The sequence below is a fragment of the Syzygium oleosum genome, unplaced genomic scaffold (genome assembly GCF_021117445.2).
Source record: "Syzygium oleosum isolate NSW1041296 unplaced genomic scaffold, Sole_v2.1 Sole_v2.28, whole genome shotgun sequence".
In the NCBI taxonomy this organism is placed as follows: domain Eukaryota; kingdom Viridiplantae; phylum Streptophyta; class Magnoliopsida; order Myrtales; family Myrtaceae; genus Syzygium; species Syzygium oleosum.
The window spans coordinates 722,505-748,312 of record NW_026607512.1 but is presented as its reverse complement, the minus strand read 5'-3'; the positions used below and the strand labels follow the sequence as shown (position 1 = coordinate 748,312).

Below are 25,808 nucleotides of genomic sequence, written 5' to 3'. Positions count from 1 at the left end.
TTTATCATACCTATTTAGTAACTTCTGCCCCGGTGCTTTAATGGCTACCCCTTCTATTATGCTACTATTTGGATTAAGTATTTGCTTATGATACAAAATTTGTTAGCTTGACACAGCCACTTGAATTATAATAATTTCAGGTTTTAATTATCATAGATCGGTAAATGTCTACTTCAATGAGTGAATCTAGTGGCACAAATAGAAAGAGGACGAGATCTACTGCGTGGGAATACTATAAAAGGATAGAAAATCCAGACAAAGCTGAATGTTTATATTGCGGGGCTCTTATTAGTTGTTCTACCTCTCAAGGGACTAGTGCGATGCGTAATCATTTAGGTAGATGTAAGGAATATCCATATGCGAACGTTGAGAAAAGGCAAAAAAGTGTCCCAGGTCAACTTGTTGGGGTTGGTAGTTCTAGTTCATTTGGTCCATGGAAATTTGACCAAGAAACTAGTAAAAAAGACTTAGCAGCGATGTTCATCATTGGTGAATTACCCTTTAAGTTTGTGGAAAATGAGGCATTTTGGCAATTCATGAGGGAGGACTGTTATAAGTTATACTTGGACGAAAGATGCAAATTGAAAAATTATTTTTTCGATACATCTCCAAGGGTTTGTCTCACAATGGACACGTGGACTTCTTGTCAAAATATGAGTTTACATGTGTCTCACTGCTCATTTTGTAGATGGTGATTGGAAGTCGCAAAAAAAAATCTTGAATTTTTGTCAAATCCCGAGACATTCTATTGAGATTATACGAAAAGCATGGTGGAGGCTCTTATATGTGCTCAAGATTGGCTACGATTCACACCACTTTCACTTTCGATTGAGGAGGACTTAGAAGAACTCAAAAATTTTGAGTCAGGTGAGAAAAAATTATCGTGGAATATTTTATGTCCTTTAATATTGCAATAGATACTTTAATTCTCATTTTTATTGTGAATTTAATGTAGAGTTGTCAACTGTGACTGCGGACCTAAACTCGATATTGGTTTCCCTTGATGATTGACGAACAAAAAGAGAAGTAGTCATCTCCTTGATGTGTAAAGAAAGCGAGTACTAGAGATTGTGTATTCTTTTTTGTAGCTAGTCCATTATCTGATTATTTTTAAAAAGGGGAAGGCTCAATAGCATGTCACTATATTGACTTGATTTCATATCATAGCTGAGTGAATGGCCGTCAACCTTTGAAAGAAAATTAGAAGAGGAATAATCCTAGCGATACCTCATCAGATAACACATGCCAAGAGATTCTTCAGTGACATGCAATTTATCTTGTGATTTTAACGGGTGCAACTGTGGAACCATTTGGGTCATTTGTGTCTAATCTTTTCACTAGACAACTGGACCTGGATATCTCTGTTCAGTTACCCAATGGTTCATATATCTCGGCCGCTGGAAAGAAACTTAAACAGGCACTATTAGGAGACTTGTTGAAAGCCTTGAGACAGACAAGTGAGCGTAACAGAGATTTGAGCACTGTTTGGTTTTTACAAACTTGGAACTGTCTGTGCTTGTGAAAGTTGACGGATGGGACAAACGCAATAGGGACTTTTTGGTTCCTTTAGGTTAGCCGATTTTGATTGTGTTCTGCTGGGAAAAATCTAAATAGTATCTTGGTTAAACTTCTATTTGATTGACATTAGGCCTCAGTATTCATCTTATAAGTGTGAGTTCTTACGTTAATTACTATTGTATATCTTGTAGTATTCACCAAAAAATGAAGAAAGGCTCTCATCAACTAACCCTGTATCTGCAGGACTGAGAGGAGACATCATAAAGCAGAAGCTTTTTGCAGAGCTGAGTCTTATTAATTTCTGACATTAGAATTAATGTAATCAAATGCATGAATTTTTCTTGCAAGAACTTCCTTTTATCTTGGTTCTATTACATTAAAATGGCACTTCTTGTTTTCACCCACTCCAGTGAAGTGCATATTTTACATAAGAGGCTGAGTTCATCCACAGGTGTTGTCTAGGTTGTGATTTTTGCCAGGCCTGAGAAGTGCATATTTTACCGGTTCTTTCTATGCAACATGTATGCTCACTCGGAAGGTGTTTGAGAAAATGTCCAGGAGAGAGATACCCATGTTCAACTATCTAGGTCGGCGATTGAGTTGAGCGATATAGAAAGCATGGATTTTGATACGTGGTTCGACATTGTCGAAAGTGGTCGAGAGTAAGATTGGCTTTTACGTTGTGAAAGTCGTCGGCTTGGGCATGAAGTGATGGTTCTATAATCGGGTGAGGGGTTGTTGGTTTGTTATTTTGTTTGTTATTAGAATGTGACTTACTTCAAAGGTTTAGGATACCCATCTATACTTTGCATGGATCATACAGTTTATAGTGTCATTTATGGTCTAAAGGCATATTTTAGAGAGGTGCGGATTTTGTGAATGGATGAGAATTTAATATTAGAGTATTAGTTTCTTTATTTAGTATACAAAATGGCGTGGTACATATGCGATGACGATTAAAGTCGAAATTCACTAGGCCCATCAGAAAAAAAACAAATATCCCACGGCATTAAAATTCAAAATCTATGAAGTAAATGTCTTTAAATATTAAAATGAATTATTTAAGTTTAATCTTGTTCGGAATGACATATTGAATTTATTCATTTGGAAGAGTCTTCTAACACAAATTATATTAATGATATCAAATGTCCTAGTTTTTTTTGGTCAGAAACTAGTTTAAATATGTGATTTTTTTTCGTTTTTCAATTTTAAATAATGAGTTTTTAATTTGTAATATATTTACAAAACTTATTTTAATTTGTAAGATCGATGATTCTCTCACATTTTGACATTAAAGATTCAAATCTAGGAAATAAATGTCATAAATATTAAAAAGTATTATTTAATTTTCAGCAATATGTAATCGAAATTATAAATAGTTGAATAGCGTAAATGACTAAAATATTTTTATTGGAATAAAAAGAAAAAAAAGAAGAAAAAATAGAAAACCAAGCCATGAAAAAAAAGCAAAAAAGAAAAAGAAAAAAGAAGAAGAAACGGAAAACTAATCTGAATCAAATCATATTTTCGGTTTGGTTCCAAGTTGGTTCGAGCGAGTTTCGGTTCGGTTCAAGGGGCACCCTTTATGGATCGGTTTGGTTAGGTTTTTCAAGAAAATCGAACCGAACCGAACCGTTTACACCCCTATCCATGGCCATGACCGCAATGGCTGCCTTGGCCTAGCGTTGGAGCAGAGCTCTCGCTGACATCTTAGCTCTACTACGAAGCTCACATGGATGGTCGTGGCCCTCGTGAGCACAAACCGCACCTCATGCGGCTTGACGTAGATGCGAGCTTAGCCTCAAGCTTCGATCGCCGGCTCGGCAATTGCCTCGAGTTGCAAACTAGCTCAACATAAATAGAGATAGGGGCACCGAGAGAGGGGTGTTGACGATAGGATCCTTAATTCTTGATTTATCGGGGTTTTATATCGTCTTACCTGCTTGACTCTGTTTATTTCATAAAAAGTCTTCACTTTGAAGAATGTTTTTCTAATATCATTTACGTCACTTAGAAAAATGAGTTCATGGATAACATTTCATGCAAAGGACTCCACTTTGAAGAATGTTTTCACAAGTGTTCATTCTAACCTCACCCTTTGCTCGGAAGCATGATATTGTATTATCAAGAAAGTCTCACTTCTCGAAACTTACCAGAATGTGGGAGTGACACGGTCGTCCTTCCACCCGAAGGATGTAGCCTCAAACACAACCAAAAAACCAACTCCCAAAAATCTCCGTTGATAATGCTCTCGCTCTAGGCCGCTAACTGAGGGATCTGAAAAGATTTGAGAAAGAGAGAGGTGAGCAACCATAATCCAGAGGGTAATACATATCTCTTCTAAGCAGATCAAGCAACTACTACACACACACACACACACACACATATATATATACAAAGCAATACTAGAAACTCATAATCTAACTCTTTAATATACATATCAATTTTATTTCAACAAATTTTATGCAATTAAGAAAATACTCACTTAAATCATCATAAACATCAATAGTCAAGTCTATTGATCAATCTCATCAAAATCACATGCTAAAGGTCTATTTGATCGACTAATCTCGAATCACATATCAATGGTCCAATCATTGAACAATCTATTGCTCAATCTCAAAATATGGTCATGATACAACGCCTTATGACAAGGCAACCAAGATTCACTTCTTAGCAAGGTCTCCATCTATTATAAGTCAATGGCTCGGTCTAGAAAGATATCCTAATCGATATACATATCTACAAGTCTCTCAATGGGCTCACACTGACATCGAGCTTCAACACCAATCCACAACAACATTGATGCACCTAGGGGGGGCCGGCGGACTCGTTATGCGACTAGACGAATCGGCGGGTTTGAAGTCAACGATATCAGATTGAGCTCAAATTTGGTCGGCTGAAGTGAAACGGCGTGCTGATCAATACTCATCGCCTTTGGCTGTGACTAACGATGGATTTTCGCGATTCGAGATTGTTTAGATTGATTTTTCTATTTTTTTAGTATTTTTTATGGGTTAATTTAGTAGAGGGCAGTTTCGTAATTTTGCGTTTTGATGTTTACTAATCCTAGTAGGGTTAGGTTTGGGGATATATAAGCTTGTTTTAGGGTTTCCTTTGGGCAGACTTTGAATATTTTGATTTGATAATCATATTTGGAGGACGAATTGTTCTTCTGTCGAATTTTCTTGTTCAGTCAAATTTTCTATCGCGTTTCGGCATCAAACATCCTCGGCAATCCTCAAAACCAAATCCATAATGGATATCACAAGTCGATTTACAAAACAAAGCATATAATTTTTTGCAACTCAACTCATCCACCAAAAGACCTTATACCATTAATTTCATAAACACTTGTTAAACATTTCAAATAACAAATAGGGTAGTAAATACTCGATCGAAAGTTATTTATCAAATATGCCATAAACATCAATTTTCCTCTTTAGCCAAATTACACTTTTCACATAATATGTATCATACTTTTTATTTTCAAAATATGAGTTTATAAACTCAAAGAAGAAATACCATCACTCACCTAAAAATGCTCAAAAACCAAATAGCGTGTAGCTACAGGAGCTGACGATCTCATAATCCTAACAATTAAATAAAAGACGACGTCAAAATCGTGTAAAACGCTACCTCAACTACGAAACGGCTAAACTAAACTGAAACGCTAACAAAACAACTCCCTTGTGACAACAAATCGCTCCCTCAAAGAAATTATTCAAATCTAAACACAACATGGAACTTGTACGTGAAATCCTAAAATTTCACTCCAACTAAACTGTTTCTTCAAATTGAATCCCGTCAAACCCCATGGCTCCACAATGCTATCCACCAATTCCATGAAATCCCATAGCTCGACAACTCAAAAATCGGATTTCACGGTTTGAATTTTACGAAACTTTGAATATACGACCTAACTCCGAAAACTACTCCGATTGGACAAACGAGGGGCGCAAATACTTACCGGGTGTTGCTATGTAATTGAATTGGCTTGGTTAGGCATTGGCAAGAACCCTCTTCTTATTTCCTTCTTCTTCTTCTTCTTCTTCTTCTTCTTCTTCTTCCCTCTCTGTTTTTCTTTCTCTTTTCTCTCCCTTGCTATCTGCGTGAGCTCTTGGTGCATTAGCTTGGCGATCGTGTATGCACCACTTAGTGCGACCAAGTCCCAAGTGTCGAGACCTTGCTTTTGGAACGTGATAATCACTTAAGGCAAGTCTATGTTTGGTGCGGGAATGTCAGTGTTGGCTGCCGTCCTATTTGCCGTGGTGGAATGTTGTACTTGCCATGAAGGCCCTCCAAGCTGAAATATGAAAGTCAACCTTTTAAATTCAAATTGAGCTTTGCTTAGATATTCGAAACTTTATGTATGTGCCTGGTCAACAAGGGTAAGTCTTGCGATGACCAATTTGCTTAGTTCGGGTTTTCAAACTTAAAACAGAGTCAAATGATCTAAATGAACTTTGAAATACACATCCCAAGCTTTCTAAAAACACTTGAATCATGTCAATTGGACTTTGTTTAATTGGTTAATTGAATTGAAACAGATTCAGTTCAAACTTGAAATTTAACTGAATAAGTGACCCTTTTATGGTTCATTTCCCCTTGTCTGATTGATTGAGAAATAAGGCAATTTGGCCTAAATGCATATTTAATTTGATGCTTATGCATGTGTTTTGTTAGATGAATGGATAGGCACGATGTATACTCGATGGGCAACCGAATGAGATCTCTTAGAACCGATTTTAGCTGTTAATTGACGTTGATCATCATTTTGCGCATGCAAATGGTGACCAATCGTTATTAATCGTCAATCAAATTAGTCTTAGTCGATTAAGAGGTTGGGATGAACGAAATGTATGAATTCCGAAGGCCGTCCTTGAGGCCACTCTTTGATTGATTTGTTTGAACTTTGCTAAATGTGTTGATTGTTTGAGTGCACATTGTGCGAACAAATGTAATGAATGTTGGAAACCGACACCATCGACGATGGCCATGCGAGACGGTCCATGGAGGAGGCTGCCGAGGCTCATGAAGATGGTGGCAAAAGATGATGTCTTATCTGGTCTCAAACTTGTAATAGATAGTTCAATTCAACTAAATAAGCAAGATTGACTTAAATCTTTAATAAAAACGGTATAGTTAGAAAGATCACCAAACATCCAAAGAGAATCAATTGTATAGCTTAGGCTACACATTCAATAATAGGGGGAGCTTGGGACACTAGTGACTTTGAGGCTACTTGAAAGGATTAATGACGCACTTTATATCTAATGGTCGGAATTGATGACTTGCATTGAACAAGTGAAAACATAGGATTTCTTGTGGATTTGGTCATGAGGGAACCTCCCACTTCTTGATTGGGTATCTAACCAACCTCCCACAAGGCTAGTGGCGACTCCTAGTATGATATTTAGGTTGTTAAATAACTTAAAAATAATCACTTGTCATGCGAGGTATGGTCTTGGGAGAGACAGCGTTCAAGATTGATGGACCGATGAACCTAAAATGATGCATTTGAGTTGTCTTTTTGGGATGTGCTATTTGGAATGTTTGTTGAACAATTACCTCTGAATCTATTCTTGGGATGGCCCTCAAAAGGGTAGGTTGCGACAAGTCTCGCCATCGCCAACCTGAGGAATGTGAACACATTGAGGATACCTGTCAGGAACACAAGATGCACGTCGGATATCTTCAGATCCCATTTATATATGTCGCCACCCCGCTCATCATTGTTTGGTCTGACAAAATTCAAAAAAGAAAATCTTATATCATTACAATGTTCGTGCGTAAATCGTAACCATATATAAGAAGTTGAAAACATAAAAATAAAAAAATTTCATGCTGTATTTTCTTCCCTTTTTCCAGTGAATTTATTTTCCAAATGTATATGATTATAAGATAAAAATGATGAGAAATAATAAGTGTGATGCACACTATCCAAAATTAACTTGCTTTGCTAAAAAAAAGGAAAAAAAGTGGATGATATCCGAAATTAAGTAATGCAAGTGTAATATACGTGTTATACACGTGCAATATACGTGCTATATACGGGCAATATATGTGCAATATGTGAAATGAAACGTATGATTTAATTGGCTTTATGTTTCCATCTTGACCATCGACTTCACAAAATCATCCCGACAGTCCTCCACATCATCACTATAAATTTTCACCAGCTCATTCGTTGACCCATCACCGTAAAGTGCTTGATCAAAGTGAAGAAGCCCCTTCTGCGCTAACAAATTATGGAATTACAATGTATCGAATTGAGCAGGCGAAGGATCCAAACCGGCGAGGTTACTCACCTGTCCAATATGCGGGCGCAAAGATCGGAGGCTCTGGCGAAATCAGGGGCGATGTTGGTATTGTTGTATATGCGATCCCTGAAAACACAACATTGCGCGAACCCGATCGCATGTGCACCACTTAGTGCGACCAAGTCCCAAGTGTCGAGACCTTGCTTTTGGAATGTGTTGATCAGTTCAGGCAAGTCCATGTTCAGTGCGGGAACGTTGGCGTTGGCGCTTGTCCTATTTGCCGTGGTGGAGTCTCCCCTTCCAAGTAGTACTGCCCATGAAGGCCCTCCAAGCTGAAATATGAAAGTCAACCCTTTTAAATTCGAATTGAGCTTTGCTTAGATATCTGCAACATTATGTATGTGCATGTGAGCCTACGCATAGTGTGTTCAGTTAGCTGGAGACTCTCTCTTTTACTTGTCTGCACTGTAGTATTGCTCAAATGAAGGCATTATATATGGCATTAAAATTAGACGTACCGCAAAAACGGAGTTACGGGCTGTGACGGTATACCAGTGAGTATCCGCAAGCTTTGTCGACCTTCGCTTTAATCTGATCGATCATTTCGAACCCTTTGGCCAAATTGTTATTCGCGCCGGCGAGCTTTTCGCTGTCAATGATAGGGATCTTATCCAAAAGTATCCGTGGGTCTAATTCTTTAAATAGTTCGGAGGTCCTCAAGGAACGAATCGAGGATCATAAGATCCTATGAATTTATCAAATTAATGTCTAGAGTTTGAAATTCCAACATTGTTTTGCTCAATTATATGCAAATCAACAACTTAGGAATAGGTCATAGGCAGCAAAAAACTCAAGTCCGAAACAGGGCAAGAGCATCTAGAACCTATTTGACCCTCTAGTACAAGAAAATGTCACTATCAAATTTGAGTTTTCCCATTAGAAGTCCAATAAACAAGCTAACAATCAATCGATCCGATGAAAGAACAAATCATCAGTATTGCGAGAACTGTGTCACATCCTAAATGTCATTTTTATTTATGCAACTTGTTGGATAACTCAGTTAACAAGTTGAGGGTGAGTGTGACCTTACAGGTTGAGGGTCACACTCACACTATTCTATACAAATCCTGGTTAAGGGATATACAAAACCCTAAGCACAAGTTTAATCAATATTAAAGACCAAAATCCAGGCTTTTTTGCCCTCTGGGTCACCAAAAACAACCATAAAGTTCTCTTTTTTCTTTGATAAACTTATTACAGTTCATAATAATTAGCAGCATGATCCAGAAAGAGCTCGAACTGTAGACATAGATAAGCTGCTCATTCAAGCAGAGTCAATAGATGTGGGAAGTGTCAATGCGTCCTTCCCCATCACCATGCCCAAGCATTTCGTCTTGTTCATGATGAATCTTGCTTGATTGCCTCGGTGGGTTTCCTCATCAAAGTCGCCTCTGCAGAAGAACAGCATGTCAGTCTTTCCTTCTTCCCAATCAATCAACTGATTTTCACTCGAGGGGCGGTGTGAATTCGCACATCGTTCCTGAGATTTTGAAGCACGGGGGAACCCATGATGGATCTGGCCGCCATACACTGATCTCGAAACCATCTCCGAGCGCCCGGTTCTCTTCTGTAGAACCATCTCCTTCCCGACCGAGGTAGCTTTCCATGCACCCAGGACAGACCAACAAAATCTGAGTTGGAGGAGTAGTTGAGACTCGTTGAGGCACTGATTTCGATCACGGACGGCCCTACCCGACTCCTTCTGTCGGATATTAGGAAGACCATCTCTCTTTTCAGTCCATGTGTATGGTTAGCCCCCATTGCAACACAATTCAACATCACCCATACAACATCCGGTCCATGTGTGTTCGTAGATTGCACTGCACTGATGGTAGACCCGCGAGGCGAGACAAAAGGTACAATAGCCACATTAGCACTCCAAACGCTAACCAACGACGCAATTCATCGTCCGAGTACTTCGAGTAAACCCCGCAAAATAAAAATTATCAATAACCAAACTGTCGTGTGTCCAAAAATCTTGTCGGTGCGAATATCTCCGGGACAAGTAGATATGATTTAAAATAAAAAAATAAGGAAATTTGTTAAAGGATAACCATGCTTCCTAGATTGCAGCAATCTTCTGGAAGCCCCGTTTGTAATTCGCCTACTAGTTCCTAGTCACTCACATGCTAACAAAGGAAAGAGGGGATAGTATTCTACACACTGGCGGTTGGCACCGTGTGGTTCCCATTCTCCCAAAGCTTTTGTCCATACCGAGGAATATCTAGAATAGATATTCCGTCGTGCGACACATGTAAAGGTGTCATGTAGCTTCGCTTCATGGGCAACTCCGTGGACAAAACCAACGACAGTGCGGCATGCGAAACATTATTTCTTGTAAGATCCTCTATTATTCGTGCAAATTCTTAATGCGTCATGGGTCTTGATCTAATGAAATAATTCCAAGCGAGATGCTAATTTATTTACTCATCCATCATCGAGCGCTTACAAATAGCGATGATGAAAAAAAAATAAACACGTTCACAAGAATTCCCAAGCTCACATTATAGGCAGTATGGTAAAGTAGCATGACCAAGAGCACATTATCTTGATTGAAAAGTCGGGTCAATCAAATGTCGAGTTCTTTTCGGGTGGATGCAAATTAAACGGAGTCGCCGAGGCAAAAACGTCCGCGTGGCACCGATTATCTCTTCGATCCTTAATAGTCTTTTTCCAAGATGGGGGTGGGGGCAAACTGCCAACTGGCCACTTGGGTACCCTAGTGAACCCAATCTAGGATCTCAAAGGCAATCAATCACGCACGCACCATCAATCAAGCGATTGGGAACCAAAAATATCTGGCCAAAAAGAAATGAATAAAACACATGTGGCCTCAACTAAAAGCATCAGGCCATGAAAGAACAGCCTTAATGATAACAACCACGACTTTTTTTAAAACGATAACAATACTAAGGTTTCAAGTAAAAACCCGTGGGCTCCAAATTGACCACGCACTCACCCAAAACGGATGGATCGCACGTCTCGTCCGGGCATCTATCTCGTACCGCAGATGTTTAAAAAAATTGCCCCGACGTCGAACCCCCCCCCAATCGGCGATCGACACGTGGAGCTTCGCGAAGAAGAATCTCGCGCGATGTGGGGTGGGGGGTGGGGGGGAAATGAAAAGATAATAAAGCAGCGCCCCCCACCCGATGACTCCCGAAAAAAAAAATCGAAAAGGGCCCACGGAAATCGAGCCTCCCCTAAATATCCTCCACGTGTCGCGACGACGTCCATGAGATCCGGTGCCTCCCCCTCAGCACTCAACCTCCCCCCCCCCCCCCCTCCAAAATATCTCCACTTAAACAAGTATTTCCCGAGGCCCCACGCCCCGCCACGTGTCCAACCCCTCCCAAAAATATCCCGAGCACCACAAGTCCTCTCCCCACCCCGCCCCCGGCCTTTTTGACCTCACAAAAAAAGAAAAAAAAAGCACGGGAGGAGGAATTTTCCAATTTCCCATTTTCGATTTTTTTTTTCCTTCTTTTGTGTGGGGGCAAGGTCACTGGCCACCTACCAACCACACAAACCAATGACTCTTCTCCTTTTGATCTCGGGGGGGGGGGGGAGGGCTCGGGCTCCGATAGAGCGGTGACGTGGCACGCCACAGCCACACACGCGAGGGGTGCTCGAGATATTTTGCGCGCGCGCATTTGGGCGAGATATTTCTCGCCGTCGGATCCCTTGGGCAGTTAGCGGTGGGCCGGGCGTCCTCGCCGTCCGATCCCCACCCCCCAATGTCCTATCGACGCCAGATTTCGCAGATATTTTGAGCAGCCAAGGAAAAAAGAGATAAAAGAAGAAAAACGAGGCAAAGAAAAAAAACAACACACGAAAGGAAGGTGATCTCAGTTTCCGTTTCTCCTCCAGTTCTTTCACCGTGTCGCGACGTGAAGGAGATGGGGGAGGTGGTGGTGAGCAGCAGCGACGGCATGGAGGAGAGGGAGGAGGAGGTGGTCGAGGTCGTCGGCGGCGCCGGCGGGACGGCGGCGGAGAAGCAGGCGGGGAGCCCGGGCGGAGTGGTGAAGTGGGAGAGGTTCTTGCCGAGGATGGTGCTGCGGGTGCTGCTGGTCGAGGCCGACGACTCCACGCGGCAGATCATCGCCGCGCTCCTCAGGAAATGCAGCTACAGAGGTCGGTCTCGGCTCTCTCTCTCTCGGCTCGCGATTTCTCTTGTTTGGTGATTGCTTCGTCTGTTCCTGTCCTCCTGTACTGTGTGGGAAGCTTTGATTGTGGAATGGTGACGAAGAAGGTCGATGTTCGGAGTTTTAGTCCGGCAGGTTTTCCAATTGTAGTGAGTCGAGGTTGAGGAGTGGCGTTGTTGCTGTTGTAGGCTCGAACGATCTGTGCTTCTTGTGCCTGGTGGTTGGCTGCTTAGGCAAATTGGCGTACAAGTCATGGGGTCGTGTCTCGATGACAGTATCGGAAACCGCGACCTCTGTGTCCATCTCCTTCAGTTTGCTGCTTTTGGGAGAATGGTTTCGCAAGATCTTCTGTCGTTTGTCATTATGCGTGTCCTTTTCCTTGGATAGAACATCATTTTTCGCTCTCTACTAGGCAAGGAGGCCTTTGTTGGGTTTCGATTGAAGTGTTCATCTTAATGTCGTCACGAATCATCACACGTTGTCTGTTGTTGATGCAACATGTGAGCTGCTTGCTTCCTCATTCAGAAGAAGAGGTCAAGTAGAAAGTATTTCAGTGTATAACTGCTAAAAGAGGCTAATTAGTTTGAAATATGGAATACATGGTTTGTCTTGTGCCATGTTTCATAGTGCTTACTGATTAACATTGGTTTTCACTGCCTGCACAAACCAAGACATGCATTAATAGGTTGTGATTTGCTTTTAAGTTGTGGATGTCTTGTTGATGTAGACTCGTTCTGTCCGCCCTGAAAGAGGTTAATTAATCAATCTCCATCTGTATTTTCATACTTACGAGTTATGCACAGGTTTTTAGAACTGAGGTTTAGAATTTCCTTCTGTCTCTATGCGTTTTAACATGTCAGCCCTCGTAATGGAAATGACTTTATCCTTTTGTTGAGCAGTTGCAGCTGTTCCTGATGGTTTGAAGGCGTGGGAGTTGCTGAAGGGAAGACCTCACAGCATAGATCTCATATTGACTGAAGTGGAATTGCCGTCAATATCTGGATATGCTCTTCTTACTCTAATCATGGAGCATGATATATGCAAAAATATTCCAGTCATAAGTACGTCATACATATCTATACATAGCAGATTCATATTCTTTACTGGTGCCATGGTCCAAAATGACTTATTTGCTATTCCGTTGTGATTTTGCAGTGATGTCCACACAGGATGCTGTCAGCACGGTGTACAAGTGCATGTTGAGAGGTGCTGCCGACTATCTTGTCAAGCCTATTAGGAGAAATGAATTGAAGAACTTGTGGCAACACGTGTGGAGAAGACAAACCGTAAGCCTCCTAACTTGCTTGTAAAATATGCAGGTCATTTAAGATATATTACTAACAATGGCTTAGCATTTTTCCATCTCATTTTTATGTTTACTTCAAAATTATCGCTTGCTCTATTGAGACCCCGATATCTTTCCTGTTTCCGCAGTCAACCGCAAGTGCAAGTGGCCGAGAAGATGAGACTAATGCGTTGCAGAAGGTTGAAGCGACTGCTGAAAATAATGCTACAAGTTGTCATTCGAGTGGGTACATGGCTTGTGTCGAGAGAGACAGGGAATTAATTGAGAAAGGAAGCGATGCTCAGGTTAGTATCCACTCCCACATCGAGGAAGCACTCTTCTTTGCTAAGAGGAATAAAAGCACCGCCTGTGCAGTCAATCTGATTTTCGTCGTAAAATTCACTGGCAATCTGATATTGTATATGCAATTTGGAGTTCCTCTTATCTTTAATATTTACCTGCAGATCCACTTTGTTTTAAAGTTCCATGTATTAATTATATGTCAGATCCACTTTGCTTTTAAGTTCCATGTGTTAATTATGTGTTTGCATTCCTTCTCTGTAGAGTTCTTGTACAAAGCCAGACTTAGAAGCTGAGATTACAGAAATAGAACAGGTGCCAGATTTTTCTCGGCCTGGGTGGGACAAATCTTCTGTGAATGACAATAAGATAGCAATGCCTGAAGAGAAAGTGAAATCAACTCAGGAAGAACTTGTCTTGCAAGAGGATTCTGCTGATGGTATGCTATTCGCAACTTCTCCATTTTTGTTTTGTTGCATTCAATCATTTAACAAAACACCTGACTCTCCACGTTCTTTCTGGAAAAGCAGCTATGGTGGATGCCCACAAATGTTCTCATGCATTGACTCAGATCAAGGATGCCAGGTCTGAAGTTCACAGGGGGGATGAAAATGCTGTCAGTGATGGGTGTGGTGATAATGATGGAATAATGAACTCATATAGACAAGCGATTAACTTAATTGGAGCATTTGAGAATAATTCACATGCCTGTTATGTTGATTGTCCATCCAACTATGGCATGAGACAGCCAGACTTTTCACCACATCTGGATCTTTCCTTGAAAAGATCTGATCCTAGTTCTTTCGGAAATCAAAAAACTGAAGAGAGGCAAACTCTTAAGCATTCTGATGCTTCAGCATTTTCACGGTGAGTTTACTTTTCAATCTCTGATACTTGTCGTGCATTATAATTTTGGCTATGAGGAATAAATTTGAAGATGCAGCTGGTCTGTGGTGCATTTTCTGTTGTCGTGTTCTTCTCCTTTGCACATTTAGGTGCTCTCTCTTTAGTAGGATTGTCTTCTTCAACTCAGTTTGGAAGTCCAAATGTGCAGGTATGTGAACAAATCTTCGCAACCTTTGCGGCCACAGTCAGTTAATGTTCCTATTCAGCGGATGGCACATGGAAACGACCCTGATAAAGAGGCTTTGCATGTTGTTGATGATAGTAATCCTGACACTTCTGTTCCTGTGCAAAGCACTCCAACAAGTATGATTGCATCGGGAAGCACTCAATCTAGGCAGTCCGAATACATCCTTTCGTGCCCTCAGCAGAGTGGTTTTCCGGCTCCCATTCCAGTGAGAGGTGTCAGGTTTGACAATCTAAGCACAGATTATGGTTCTGTGTTTCCTCGAATATACTGTGGGCAATCAGTTCCCTCACCAGTGCCAAGTCCGAGTACTACTGGCCAGCAAGATGCTTTCTTCCGCTCTGAATCACTTCATCAGTCAAGTTGTGAAAATAATAATTGTGATCGCATACAAAACCCCCTCGATCAAAACACAAGCAACTCCTCCAACCAGAGTAGGTACAAACAGGAGTTTAAGTTTGATTCGTTGGAGGATCGAGGACATATTTCGCCGGGTACGGACAGGAGTGCAACTAGCAGCTTCTGCAATGGCACATTAACTGGGCTTAGTAGTCTCGACTGTGGAAGTAACTCTGGAAGTAATGGCAATGTGAATCAGGTCTCTGCAACGAGGCATGCTGGTGAGAGCATTGGTGGAGATGGTATTGTTGCTCAAGATGGAAGCTCCCGACGAGCTACGCAAAGAGAAGCAGCTTTAGCGAAGTTTCGCTTGAAGCGAAAAGATAGATGCTATGAAAAGAAGGTAAATACTTTTACTTTGGTCCTGATTTTTTAGTTAGTGCGAGTAGTCATCATATTTGCCTACTTGAGCCTATTTCCTTTTGTTGTGAGACAAAATTGTTTAAATTAAAACTGATGGGTATCCAATAGGGATTTTTCTTGTGGAAAATATATCTCAGGCCTCGAAATTTTATTCCCTGTGGAGTTCTGGGGTATCAGTTTGAAAACTTGAGTATTTTTGAGAATCTCAGTGAACTGGGGTCAGCACAAATGTTGTCCGTTGCTCTTACCAACAGCCTTATATGTGGTCTTGTTCTGCCTAGAAGTAGGGATTTTTCTGTCTCCTCTTCATAGAATCTTCGAAGGCCATAAGGAGATCTTGGAGATTTAGGTGTTTTTCGAGCCTTGTGATAGAATGGAATGAATGGTTTCTCAGGCCTTGAAATTTTAGTGGCAGCATGCTGATTTTTAATCAATTCAGCTTCCAAAATGGAGTATGGATTTCTGAAACACTCTGTATCAAATCTTGATAGTTGAAAGTGAAACTCAGAATGGGCGTGTGTTAGCACGTGTTACATGGTTGATTTTTTTCTAATGGAAATGGGACCCCTTCTAATCTGGCTGGCTCGTTAAGAGTTAATTAGGTCATTTTGCTCATAACTTAGCATATGATGGTATTTTATTTCAGATCCGTTTGGTTTCGCATGTTTTAGAATCTTAATAATGACAAAAATCAAAATCCCACCGAGTACCATTTTCCAGCATGTAGACTTAATTATGCCACTGGTCCTCAGGTTCGGTATGAAAGCAGAAAAAAACTCGCAGAGCAGCGTCCTCGAGTGAAAGGACAATTTGTACGGCAAGTGCCTGCAGATCCTGCACCCGGAGAAACCAATCCTTGACATGGCATTTTGTCCACATGTGCAACTGAACTATCTGCTTTCAAATGGGAGCCATGGTCTTAAGATAGCTGGATTTAAGACGCATTTTGAAGAACACCGCACCCATTTGTGATTGCTTGGTTAGTAGCGGAAGGACTTCCCAGGATGCGTCTTCTGACACCTTATTCTCACCCCTCTTTTGTGGATAGAGAACAGAGTAATCTGTAGGATTCTTTTTATCATAGTACTAGATCTAAGCAAGTCCTTTTCCCTTGCTTTTAGTTCTTTGTTTTGTGAGGTATTGGCATATGTGTTGTATTTAATCAGATATATAGGTTGTCCTTTTTTTTTGCAGAAGTTAGGGATAGGTTCCACGTATAAAACCGAATGTGGCTTATCAACTGGCTGCCGCTTGACACGATATGTGTAGCTAGTGTTTTTGTTTAATACTGCAGACTCGTTGCTGCCCTTTATTTTTAGGTGGTACCATTTAAGTTGTCTGTGCGTCAGATAGTTTTGGTCCTCCATTTGGGTCAGGAGAAAAATCAAGGCTCGCAAGTGCATCTACTGAATATGTTGTTACTGCATCTGAATCTTTAAGTCAAGTCAACTATGCAGAAGTGAAACTTAGAGTTCAGGCCTTCGAAAGAACCGATGTGAAATCGGCAACTGAAATTTTCACGGGCACCAATTTAAGTTCAGCCTAAGAATTTTCCTTCTTCTCGTTCTTCAGGTGAATGTCGATTCATATCTCTCAATCGAACATGATGGATCTTTATTTGGTTCGAGAGTCTTGGCATCTAATGAAAATCTGGTCACGCAAAATTTTCTCCTAATTGACAGGATGACGCATTAAAATGAGCGAAAGACGTTGCCAAAGCAAAACGAATCCAGGAAGATTTCGAACCAGAACCAGCGCTGAGCGTAATATTCTCTCGAAGATCCTACAGCGTCACGGTGCCGTGGCCCATTGGCTCTTTATCGCATGGTCAGTCAACTCGAGACGCAGCGGTACATGCGTGAGCATCAAGCTTGACGAGGGTCATTGTCTTGTTCGATTTTTTTTTTTTAACGTTAACATGCAATGGGATTCATTGGTCTCAGGAATCCGATGTCACTAGCACATCAGCTCGTGGACTTCTTCTCTTTGCGCGGTTCAGTTTCTTAACCTGAAAGAAATGAGAAAGACTCGAATAAAAGCGAGGCAATCATCCTGAGAAAGTATTATTCCCATGGGGATACTGGAAAAGTCGTTCTAGGGGGACGCGCTCCATGCTTTCTCCACCTTAAGCTGTCTGTTTTCATTGCTCGTCAAGAAATTTCCTAAAAGTCAAAATCGGAAGTACCCTTTTCAGGGTAATATTCATATCGATGTATACGTTTTTTACACTGTAAAAACCGGCAAATCCCTGGAGCAGTTTCTAAGCGATCCGCCAAAACCAAAAAAGGCAAGGAGAGCGATGCGGAGATGCGAAGATGATCCGAGAGATAGCTACATGTCATGTAGAATGCGACGGTGCATGACCATGCACATAAGCTCATGCTCATTGGATCTCCAAAAAGCACCACACCATCATCGAATCTGCCACTGCTTCGCTTTGTTAGAAAGCAGCAGATTATTAAAAAGCACACGTTTGTTCAGCTTTTTCCATCTGAAACTTTGCGGGCTAGTGGATTGGCAGATACACATCAAGACGCAGCAGCATACATTTACCTGAGGCCGAGGGTGTTCCACTCCGGATCTAATGCTCAACTGTCTCCCAAATTTCGCTTCGTTTACTTCCAAGAAAGGTTGTACAGGGACAAGGCTGCTTTGTAGTTTGCAAACGGCATTGTCTCCGACTCTCATGCCGCATGATTCAAGATGCCACTGGGTGCCGCTTACTTCAACTGAACACTGCTCCCAGGAAGAAGAAACGGGACAGAAGAAAATGTTCAGCAGAACAATCAAAGCTTGGATCCTTTATTCACGTGACACTTCGAATTCATTAACTGGAATTATGAATTTAAAGTTAGCGCGACTTATCAACTTTTGTCCAATTAAATTAGCTACTCTTATTTGAAACAATGTCCATTTGAGGCCTTTATTTGAGAAAATAAGGGCACTTTATGCCCTCATTTAAAACAAGTTTTACTTCATGCCCTTATTTAAGAAAATGAGAGCACTTCAGACTCTTATTTGGAATTTTCTCTAAGAAATAAGAGAAGTTGTTAACTTAAAAAAATCAAATAAATATTGGTTACTAACTCGAATAAAAGCTGGTAACGGAAAACTAGTCCGTGATATAATAGAAGGAAAAGTTGGTGCACATTTATTGAGGTTGGTAATTTGCACAAAAAAGGTAAAATTTTAAAGGTTAATAAGACAAATAAAAGTGGTAATTCAATAGAAAAGTTGATAAATTAAAAAATTAATAAATAAACATACATAAGCAACTCAAATGCGAGTTGGTAACCCAAACCTAGTTGATAACTTAACGAGAGAAAAGTTGATAAGTTACTCAAATAAATGTTGGTAATTTTATATAATAGGTGGTAAATTCGAGGAGTTAATAAGAAGGGTAAACAAAAGCTTATAAAGGATAATATAAGCTTTTTTTGTCAGAGATAATAGAAGTTGGTAATTCTTTTAATAAAAATAAATATCAAATAACTAACTCTAATAAGAGTTGGTAATCAAACTAGTTTTGTTAATGTAATTGAAGAATAGTTAGTAATCACTTTAATTATATTGGTTATTTATAAAAATAATTGGCAAATTTAGCGATCAGCAAGTAAGGCCAACAAAAGCTGGCAACTTAATATCAAGGTCGATAAACTTAAAGAAAAAACCGAAAATAAACATTTATAAGAAACTCAAAGGAAATTGGTAACTTAATGAGAGAAAAATTAATAAGTCTTACAAATGAAGATTAGTAAATCCACACACGAGTTGATAAATTTAGGACGATTGTAAGAAAAATAAATAAAAGCTAGTAAACGCTAACAAAAGCTGATAAATCTAAAGAAACTAAATGAACTTTAGTAAATAACTTTGTTAGATTTTTAAAATATTAAACCACTATGCTACTGATATATCAGGTGACCCGGAAAACGTTTTTATCAACATGCTTTTTAACACTAATCAACTCTTTCCGAAAACTATGGTTATGGGACATCACAAGGTCTTTCTGGTGAAGAATGGTTGGCACATTGAAGTTGAATCACTTGATACATGTCAAGATTTACAACTGACTAAGTATGCCCCAGATTATAATCCTTGGCAACTGGGAACCTACAAGAGGATCTGCAAGTCAAAAAGCATGAAAGCTAAAATTATTGCTGCTTTCTGCCTTCTTGCCCACCTTTTATTTAACTCCCCCTTCTCTCATTCCTTAGCATGCTAAACCACCCCCTCTCTCTCCACTCACCTCGTTCAGTTCCTGCAAATGTCTCCAGCCCTCATCAGTTCACCGGAGCACTGCGCAAGGCGAGGATTCAACATTGACAGGCGCTACAAGAAGCTGCTTTTCGCATTCTTCACCACCCTGACCTCATTCCTCGCGCTGGTTATTCTTGTTTGGCTCATCCTCCACCCGGCCAAGCCTAAGTTCACGATCAAGGAAGCCGATATCGACCAGCTCAACCTCTCCAGCCCTCGCCTCAACTCCTCTATCCAGCTCACTTTGCTCGCCGAGAATCCTAATGGAAAGGCCGGGATTTACTACGACGACCTACAAGCTTATGCTGCTTATACGGGTCAGCAGATAACGGTTGAATCCGCTCTTCCTCCTTTCTATCAAGGGTGTCAACACAGCGATCTCCTGACCGCTTCCTTGGTTGGAAACGGACTTCCAGTGGCTGCTTCTCTCGGTTACCAAGTGGGACGCGATCAGACGGCTGGGAAACTAGCGTTGAGCATCAAGGTGAATGGACAGCTGCGGTGGAAGGTCGGGACTTGGGTTTCCAGGCAATATGTGCTCAATGTCAATTGCGTCGTGGTCATGGCCTTTCAGCCTGGTGCCCTGGTTACCCCCTTGAGTTCGAAGCAGGGGAGTCGGTGTTCGACTTCCATATAAAATTGACATGTACTGAGTCTACTGACGTTTTCCGGGTCTAACCGTTTTCTTCCTTATCTATGTTTACACTTTGTTGATATTGTTTCGTAAGCATTCTGCGCCCGGTAAATCCAGTGGACGGATGGTTTGGGGTAAAAAATGAAAGTCAGTGCTGTGTGAGAATGAATTTCTACGTTCAGCTTTTCATCGTATTTCTATATCTTATCTTTGCATATCATCATTCATACAAAGGTTTGGATGAGTGGAAATGGAAGGGGATATGTCTGTAGATACTACTTTTTCCACTCTCCTTTTGCTAGTGAGTATTGAGAAGGGGCTGATGTGGAGGATTATTCAGCCTTTGGTTCTTTGCTTGGGTTGCAGAAGAAAGAAGGATAAGTTGGCACGAGATGAGATTCAAAGGGGGCAAAAATCAAAATAATAAAGGAGAAATTAAAGGCGGGAAAACAACTGCTTTTTGGATGAGAATCTTGGCACATCCTTAGCCTATTGCCCTACCTTAATGATTGGCAGATTAATGGAGACCACCCTCTACAAAGAGAACATTGCCTAAACTCAACATCCCAACTAAAAACAGCGTTTTTTATATGATTTTGTATCGTGATTGGTTCTGCTAACTGAGTATTTTAATTTCATGGAATGAGTCTCTACAATATATTTTGTGGTCCGCTTGCGTGATGAGCATGAACCGTCTCGTGCAACAATTCCGGGTCCCAATCTTTTCTAAGGGTATATGAACTTCTTGAATTCTTTCTGCAATATATGCTCTTAATCACAGCTGAGAGTTGAAGAGTCAAGAACCACCACCACAACAACAACAACAAAATTGAATGGACGAGGATTCATTTGGGTCTGGTTGCCTGGAACATAGACAAGACACAGACTCGAGGGCGTCTTTGGAATGAACCTACCTGTAAGCATAACATGAAAAGTCCTAGTTATGCTTCGCTCTTCGGTAAAACCAGCATATATAAAAGAGTGCAAACTCTTCGGTAAAACTGACATAATCCGGACACGACTTTGTTGGCTCTTCAGATTCCTAAACAGAGGATTAGCTGTCGAATTCTACAGCGAGTTCGGATTCTAATCCAAAGTTTACAAAGCTCTTTGTCGCATCTGTCGAATTGTACAGCGAGTTCGGATTCTAATCCAAAGTTTTACAAAGAAATCTTTGTCGAATAGTGCGACAGAGACGTGTCTTGGTTGTTCTTCGAGAGAGAGAGGGAGAGAGAGTTCGCAACTATCAAAAGTCCTCACGACCACCAGTTATCTTATCTTTTCATGGCTTTATTATGGAATGTCAGTTGGATTTCTGTTTCTGGCTAGATTTCCCTGTAACGTGAGAATTCAGGACATGAGGCAAGCTGAAGGGCCTTGGAAAATGTCGTTCTTATCGAAATCCAACAAACACATACCAAACCCCGCACGTCGTCAAAGTACCGTGTGTTTGAGCATGTGCTAGAAATTAGAAAGAACACCCATATCCACAGTGAAACTGCATTGACAGCAACAGGTTTAAGCACATGTCTATGATCACGTGATTAATTTCTTACATTAGCAGCTCACCAACGCATCTTCTTTCGAGAAAAGCTTTACGCAAGTAGAACTCGCACCAGCCCAAATGATCATAACTTGTACTATTCAAAGACAGTCAACTTTTTTGGCCCAGAGTACAAAAACATTCAACTTGTGGTGCCATTCTCTGAACCGGATATGATCAGATAAGATCGGACATAACTCCGTGATACAATGTCTAACCCTAGGGCTGATTTTTCTCCTTTCAAGCGACATGTGGCTTTTAAGTTGTCGACCTAGCGAAGCCATACCTGTTTCCCGCAATGAATTCGACTACTCGTCAAACACGTCCAGCTCAATAAGTTTCAGTATCTCTCCCTCCCTTCCTCTCTGATCAGTTCCAGATCTCATTGACTACTGCAATTTGGCTGAAACTTCGGCCTATGACCATGAGGCAAGTTGCCGGACCAAATGTCCGCCTGAATGAGTTGCCGAGACGTGATCCCGAGTGTGATCTGGTCCCATGGCTTGTCCTCACGGTCACCGGCCTAGATTTCAGCCAAATCGCACAAACTTGCAGTCAACAGTTGATTTGCAATTGTCCACAGCCGGTCGACATGCCATAGGCCAGGACTTTATAGGCAGGGTGTCTGAGAACGTCCGATAGTTCCTATTCTTACACTCCAAGACAATCCCATCTACATCCTGATGCTTGCCAAAAACTTCTACTACATCTTACGCCGGTAATATTTCACTAAGAAAGTTTCTTTTATAATCGAATTCCATCTTAGCTGGAATTTCAAGGGGTGACTGGAAGTCATAAAGTATACCATTTTCAAGTTCAAACTCTCTCATCAAATTAAAGTCCATTGCTGAAGTTCTAACTTTTACATAGTTCCGGACCTTGTGTGGTTCGATATATACAACCTTAGTGAGGCCCTGAGCAAGATGTACAGGAGGTGGAAAGCAACAGAGCACCATGAGAACTCAAAGAATCACATTACTGAAGCTCATCATATCACTGAATAAGAGATGTCATGAGCGAATTTACATCAGGCTCATCATAAGCTAAAAAAAGCTCTACACAACCATCACTCCATCTGAAGATGCAAGCTATTACCAGAGCTACAACCATCTTGACGAGCTCACGTAAGGCTCAACCTCATATACGTTATCGAATCGCGCCTTATTCTCTATCGTATACATAATAAAAGAACAGAACAGAAAGAAAGCAAAAAAACACCAAAATTGTCAAATTGAAGAGCCAAAACTCCCAACCCTCCAGCCAAAAACTAAAATTTCAAGATTCAATAGAATCAGCACTCACCCATTTCCAGTAATGCCTCTTCACAGAGACCGCCCTGTTCGCAACGCCCGCATCGCCGCCGCTGCATTCGTATTCCTCCTCCTCCTCCGTGCAGAACTCCGCGTCCTCCGGCAGCCCCTCGACCTCCACCTCGAACGAGTGCAGCATGTAACACGCCGGCAACCCCGGATAAGACATCGAATTCCTCTCCTCCACTTTCATCTCATACGATCCCGGAACAATCCTCACAACATCCCCGAAATTCCCGATCTCCACCCGAATCACCGACCCCAATTCTTCCCTCACGGCCCTGATCACCGCCATCTCGGGCGTCTCGCTCGGCTTCATCTTCTCCGACAAGGGCCTGCACCGCTGGCGGACGCTGCCGTCGGACAGTTCCTGGCGCGACTCGACGAGAACCCGACCGTCGGCTCCGACGACGCGGACCGAGACGACGCTGACGGTGCGGATCGGGGGCACGGAATCGGCGAGCGAGGTCTCGCCCTCGGATATCTCGAGCCAGAGGTTGTGGACGTTCTTGGTGCCGGGCTTGACGCCCCAGGAGGCGAAGGAGTCGGAGGGGAGCCGAGGCCTGAGCCAGTCGGAGAGGGACTGCGGGGTGGCGAAGCGGTGGCGGGTCTTGGGGCTGGGGCGGGACATGGTGGGGATTCCGAGGAACCGCCGGGGGTTCAAGGGGCAGGACAAGAACGGGATCTTCAGGGCCCTGGCTTTAGCTGCGGCGGCGGCGGCGGTGGTGGAGGAGGAGGAGGAGGAGGAGGAGGAGGAAGAAGGGTGGGAAAAGAGGAAGAGGACCGAGAGGGCGGTGAAGAAGAGCTCGGGCAGGGCGGCGGTGGGCTGGTGGCGGAGGAACGGGAGGTGGGTGTGGTGGTGGTGGTGGGGGTGGTGGCTTTTGGTGACGGGTTGCGGCGGCTGCGACATGTCAACGGTGTTGTGGGTGATGATGGGTATTGCTCCGGCGGCGATCAAGATCAGATTTTGGGGGTTGTGGTGGTGGCGATAGCGAGCAGTCCATAGAGAGAGAGAGAGAGAGAGACAGATTCTTGAAGAGGAAGAAGAAGGAGGAGGAGGAGAAAGGAGGAAAGTTTGGTGTTCTTGATTTTGTGGGTTCTGTTGACGGAGATTGGGGCTTGGTGTCTGAGAATAAGAGGTGAGGAATACAGGTGGGTTTGGGATCAGATATATTGAAATTGATGTCCTCTACTATTCTCTCTTTTTTATCTGGTTCTTTTGGTTTTTTTTTTAATAAGGTCACACACAATGTGATTTCGAAACTTTTAATTTATTCAATATAGTCCATGAACTTCAGTCCAGTATGTAATGTCGTCCATGAACTTTTAATTTGTTTAATGTGGTCCCCGAACTTCGACCGAATGTGCAACGTCGTCCCTGAACTTTAAATTTGTTATATATGGTTTATGAACTATTGATACATGTTTAATTTGGTTCCTGGACTATATATTGTCCATGAACTTGAATTAATGGAATGATAACATTGAACATTTTCATATAATTTAGGGACAAGATTGAATAAGTACCAAAAGTATAAGAGTCACACTGAACAAATTAAAAATTCGGGGACTATATTACATATTGATCTAAAATTTATGGATAATATTAAATAAATTAAAAATTTAAAAGCTATGTTATGTACTGAATCAAAGTTTAAAGATTATTTGCCTCGTTATCCTTTTTTGTTAGGTCATGGACACGGTGGCATTGCATCAATTTGATCTGGGCCTGTCTTGTATTTCTGAATCTGGGCCCTTGAGATGGGTCAGTCGCATCCACCGTGGGCAGACCAGATGTGCCTGGATATATCTCTCGACCGTGACCTCGATCTTGGGCTTTTCGGATCCTATCCGGAAAGCCCATTTCTGAAGAAAGACTTCGTCATTGGGGAAGCATAAAGAGAGTAAAAAACAAATTCGATAAGGGCGCGTTTGATAACCATTCTGTTTTCGAAAATAATTTTTATTCAGAAATAATTTATTTTGATTCCGTGCCCGGGAACAATATCTAAGCATTTGAAGGTATTTGATAATTGCCCAAAATTTCTATTCTTGGAATAGGAAAATAACATAAATGCGTTTGATAACTATACAAAATTTCTTTTTATTAATAATATTTTGAATATTTTAATAATTATTTCTCTTTTTTTTTTCTTTTTTTTCTTCTTCTTCCGCTTCCTTGGCCATGGCTAGGTCGCCGGTGCCGGCGATCGGCCACAGGCGAGGGCTGGACCCTCGTTGCCGCCCTTGCTAGATCCGGGGAGGGCGGCTAGCGGCCTGGTTGAGGGTCGCCCTTGCCCAAGCAGCGAGGGTCCAGCCCTTGCCGGCCCTGGCCTGTGGCCAGTCGTTGGAGGTCGGCCATAGGCTAGGAAGAAGAAGAAAAAAAAAATTTCTTTTCCATTTTTGATTCTTGTTCTCAGAATCAAGAAACAATTTTTTTTGCTTCTTCATTTTGTTCCAAAACTAATTCTGGAAATAAATTTTTGCAAATTTGTGCCCGGGAACAAAAAATTTACCGAACGGATTTTGTTCCAAAACTGATTTTGAGAACAAAAGAATAGAAATAGTTACTATTTTCCTGGTTGCCAAACGCGCCCCAAGCATCACGCATCACATCATCAACCGTGCCGCTTAAGAG

The 25,808-nt window shown here is 41.6% G+C and overlaps 3 protein-coding genes, 2 long non-coding RNA genes and 1 pseudogene across 6 annotated transcripts; 3 read left to right on the top strand and 3 right to left on the bottom strand.

The window, feature by feature from the left end:
* Positions 1-1,287: 1,287 nt before the first annotated feature.
* On the top strand, positions 1,288-1,949 carry LOC130135170 (uncharacterized). Its single transcript, XR_008814644.1, has 2 exons — positions 1,288-1,570; positions 1,710-1,949. It is a non-coding gene; the product is annotated as an uncharacterized LOC130135170 (long non-coding RNA).
* A 3,790-nt stretch (positions 1,950-5,739) lies between these two features.
* Positions 5,740-8,718, bottom strand: LOC115680647 (peroxidase P7-like; annotated as a pseudogene).
* A 271-nt stretch (positions 8,719-8,989) lies between these two features.
* LOC130135171 (uncharacterized) lies at positions 8,990-10,233 on the bottom strand. Its single transcript, XR_008814646.1, has 2 exons — positions 9,315-10,233; positions 8,990-9,232 (listed from the first exon to the last, which is right to left on the bottom strand). It is a non-coding gene; the product is annotated as an uncharacterized LOC130135171 (long non-coding RNA).
* Positions 10,234-11,665: 1,432 nt separating this feature from the next.
* Positions 11,666-16,709, top strand: LOC115680762 (two-component response regulator-like APRR5). 2 transcript variants are annotated; one of them, XM_030604593.2, is made up of 8 exons: positions 11,666-11,975; positions 12,886-13,047; positions 13,142-13,272; positions 13,421-13,576; positions 13,836-14,010; positions 14,099-14,438; positions 14,626-15,403; positions 16,176-16,709. In XM_030604593.2, the coding sequence occupies exons 1-8, from the start codon at positions 11,741-11,743 to the stop codon at positions 16,281-16,283; spliced, it is 2,085 nt and encodes a 694-aa protein (XP_030460453.1). In that variant the 5' UTR covers positions 11,666-11,740; the 3' UTR covers positions 16,284-16,709. The 2 variants fall into 2 exon arrangements, with proteins under 2 accessions (XP_030460453.1, XP_030460454.1); XM_030604594.2 differs by having other exon boundaries at positions 11,667-11,975; positions 14,102-14,438.
* A 2,851-nt stretch (positions 16,710-19,560) lies between these two features.
* Positions 19,561-20,511, top strand: LOC115680768 (NDR1/HIN1-like protein 26). The gene has a single exon (XM_030604605.2). The coding sequence runs from the start codon at positions 19,691-19,693 to the stop codon at positions 20,318-20,320; it is 630 nt and encodes a 209-aa protein (XP_030460465.1). The 5' UTR covers positions 19,561-19,690; the 3' UTR covers positions 20,321-20,511.
* A 2,298-nt stretch (positions 20,512-22,809) lies between these two features.
* On the bottom strand, positions 22,810-24,225 carry LOC115680766 (uncharacterized). Its single transcript, XM_030604603.2, has one exon. The coding sequence runs from the start codon at positions 24,078-24,080 to the stop codon at positions 23,136-23,138; it is 945 nt and encodes a 314-aa protein (XP_030460463.1). The 5' UTR covers positions 24,081-24,225; the 3' UTR covers positions 22,810-23,135.
* Between the last annotated feature and the right edge of the window lie 1,583 nt (positions 24,226-25,808).

Excerpts from the sequence above, each read along its gene's own strand:
- LOC115680762 (XM_030604593.2), top strand. The coding sequence starts at position 11,741 with ATGGGGGAGGTGGTGGTGAGCAGCAGCGACGGCATGGAGGAGAGGGAG. Across the intron at positions 13,273-13,420 it reads ACGTGTGGAGAAGACAAACC|TCAACCGCAAGTGCAAGTGG; the intron begins GTAAGCCTCCTA and ends CTGTTTCCGCAG. Across the intron at positions 14,439-14,625 it reads GATGCTTCAGCATTTTCACG|GTATGTGAACAAATCTTCGC; the intron begins GTGAGTTTACTT and ends CCAAATGTGCAG.
- LOC115680768 (XM_030604605.2), top strand. The coding sequence starts at position 19,691 with ATGTCTCCAGCCCTCATCAGTTCACCGGAGCACTGCGCAAGGCGAGGA.
- LOC115680766 (XM_030604603.2), bottom strand. The coding sequence starts at position 24,080 with ATGTCGCAGCCGCCGCAACCCGTCACCAAAAGCCACCACCCCCACCAC.